The sequence below is a fragment of the Trametes versicolor genome (assembly GCF_000271585.1).
Source record: "Trametes versicolor FP-101664 SS1 unplaced genomic scaffold TRAVEscaffold_228, whole genome shotgun sequence".
Classification (NCBI taxonomy): domain Eukaryota; kingdom Fungi; phylum Basidiomycota; class Agaricomycetes; order Polyporales; family Polyporaceae; genus Trametes; species Trametes versicolor.
Window position 1 is genome coordinate 1 of NW_007360548.1, and position 2,239 is coordinate 2,239.

General features: G+C 57.1%; 1 protein-coding gene across 1 annotated transcript; it reads left to right on the forward strand.

Moving 5' to 3' along the window:
• Positions 1 to 1,078: 1,078 nt before the first annotated feature.
• Positions 1,079 to 2,008, forward strand: TRAVEDRAFT_137876 (uncharacterized protein; the record flags this gene model as incomplete). Its single annotated transcript, XM_008047770.1, has 1 exon — positions 1,079 to 2,008. One exon carries the CDS (start codon positions 1,079 to 1,081, stop codon positions 2,006 to 2,008), a length of 930 nt encoding a protein of 309 aa, XP_008045961.1.
• Between the last annotated feature and the right edge of the window lie 231 nt (positions 2,009 to 2,239).

Genomic DNA, 2,239 nt, shown 5'->3' on the forward strand with positions numbered 1-2,239 from the left:
GCTGAGAATGCGAGGTGGTGGTCGCGAATGAGGAGGGCGAAGGGGATTTTGAGGGATTTTATACCCCCGGAGGCGGGGGCTGAATCCCGTCGATCTCAGACACTCCAGAATCCCGGGATACGGGTGAGGATCGACGTGACGCGTCAGTCAGGACAACTTGGGCGAGGATCGACGTGACGGTGTGTCGCGGTCGGGCGTAGCACAGAAAGCGCCCACGATCTCGCGCGGCACGATCACGTGGTGTCGTGGACTTCGCGTTTTCGACGCGTCGCACCGCATACACTCACTCTCCCGCCCATCCGTCAGGCACCATCCCCATCCTCCCTCTCCCCGTGCACCTCCCACCTGATCCTCTCATGGACTCCACATACGCCTGCAACAGCTGTGGCGACACCTTCAACACCGCGATAGGTCGCGGTCAGCACATGCGAACGTGCGGACAACGCGTAGAAGACGCCGCCGCTCACCTCCGGAAACGCAAGGCAGTTCTGGATGCACGGGCGGAAATTGACGCGCAGGAAAATGAGAGAAAACGCAGACGAGAGGATGGCAATGAGGAGGAGGAGGAGGAAGGAGAGGAAGGAGCAAGTCTGAGCGTGCGTGCACATCTTCGTATACTGCACACGTATGCTGACACTCCCACCAGGTCCGCAATCCGTCATCACCGGTGGTCGACGGTCATCCGGAGCCGCGTGAGCCCAGCCCACCCCCACCGGCACCAGTTCCCCCTGTGCGGCTCACACGGGGTGGTCGTCCCATCAGACTACCAGGCCACTGGGTTGACTATGTCCCATCGTGTCGGGAGGACCTCCCGTCGCAGATTGCTGATGCATTGCCCGACCCCCCACCCGTACCTCCATCTCCTCCTGTGGCTCTGCCTGCACAACCTCCCCACAGACCCTCAAAGGTGCTCGAAATGCAGCCGGACATGTACGGCGTGTATCACCAGTACCTCAATCAGCCACAACGCCAGCCTGCTCCGCCGGCAGCAAAGGCATTTTACGACATACTGCCACCCGCTGATCCGGAAATCAACCCGACGGACTATCCCAACATCCGGTGGATGCACCGGCCGGAGATGCAGGATACGCCGGTATCGCCCTACGGGCTGTTCAAGGCAAAAACTGTTTACTTGTTATGTGAATGGTTCTACAACAGCGCCAACACGAAATCCCTGGACGACCTCGACGCGCTCGTACAGATCTTGACCACATCTGGCTTCAAGGTATCCGACCTCGCAGACTTCCGCGCCCGGCGGGAGATGAAGCGTTTGGATGACTATGTCAGCCCATCAGGCGTGTTTTCCAAGGAGGATGGATGGATGGAAGGCGAGATAACCTTGCCGTTGCCGAAGCCCGGGGTTCATCACAACTCAGAAGCTGACGCGCCCTCGTTCACGGTGGAGGGCATGTATTTCCGCAAAATTATCGAAGTCATCATCAGCGAGGTACAGGACAGACACTTCTCCGAGCAGCGTCATTGGCTCCCGCACAAGACATTCTGGAACCCACCTGGGGACTCGGCGGGAACCCCATCGGACGAGAGACAGCCGTCCACACCGCCATCGGCAGACAATCAACCCCACTCACAGGGCGGCCACGGCATGCCGCCACCCATTCGCGTGTTCTCTGAGACTTACAACTCCGACGCCATGAACCAGGAGTATGCCAAGCTTCGTTCACGCCCACGCAATCCTGACGACGCCCCCTCCGTCGAGTACAACATTCTGCCCATCGTCGCCTGGTCTGATGCGACGCTGCTCGCTCTGTTTGGCTCGGCCAAACTCTGGCCAATATACCTCTATATCGCAAACATCTCGAAGTATATCCGTGGAATGCCGACAGAGTTCGTCGCACAACATGTCGCATATATACCTGAGGTGAGCCATTATGTGGCATCTTTATGTCGTGGAGACGACGAGACCCCTATATTTTTCCGCATTTTTCCTTATTTTCTACGGCCATTCGTACGACACTTAGACTTAGAACCAGTAGTTAGAAGCATGTGACCAGTCACCTGACCCCACCTGCAGACTGGCACTAATGTGCGCACAGACCACCTTTACGTTTGTACATGTTTGGCTCCCCTGACTCAGTATATAAACCCCACCTGTAGCGACCCTAGCCCTCATCTTGACCTCTTGGTCCTTGGGCTAGGTAAGCCGTCCTTTGTATTCTCTTAGTCAGCATAATATTAACTTGGTCCTTGGGCTAGATTTGACTTGAAAGTCTACGCTCGG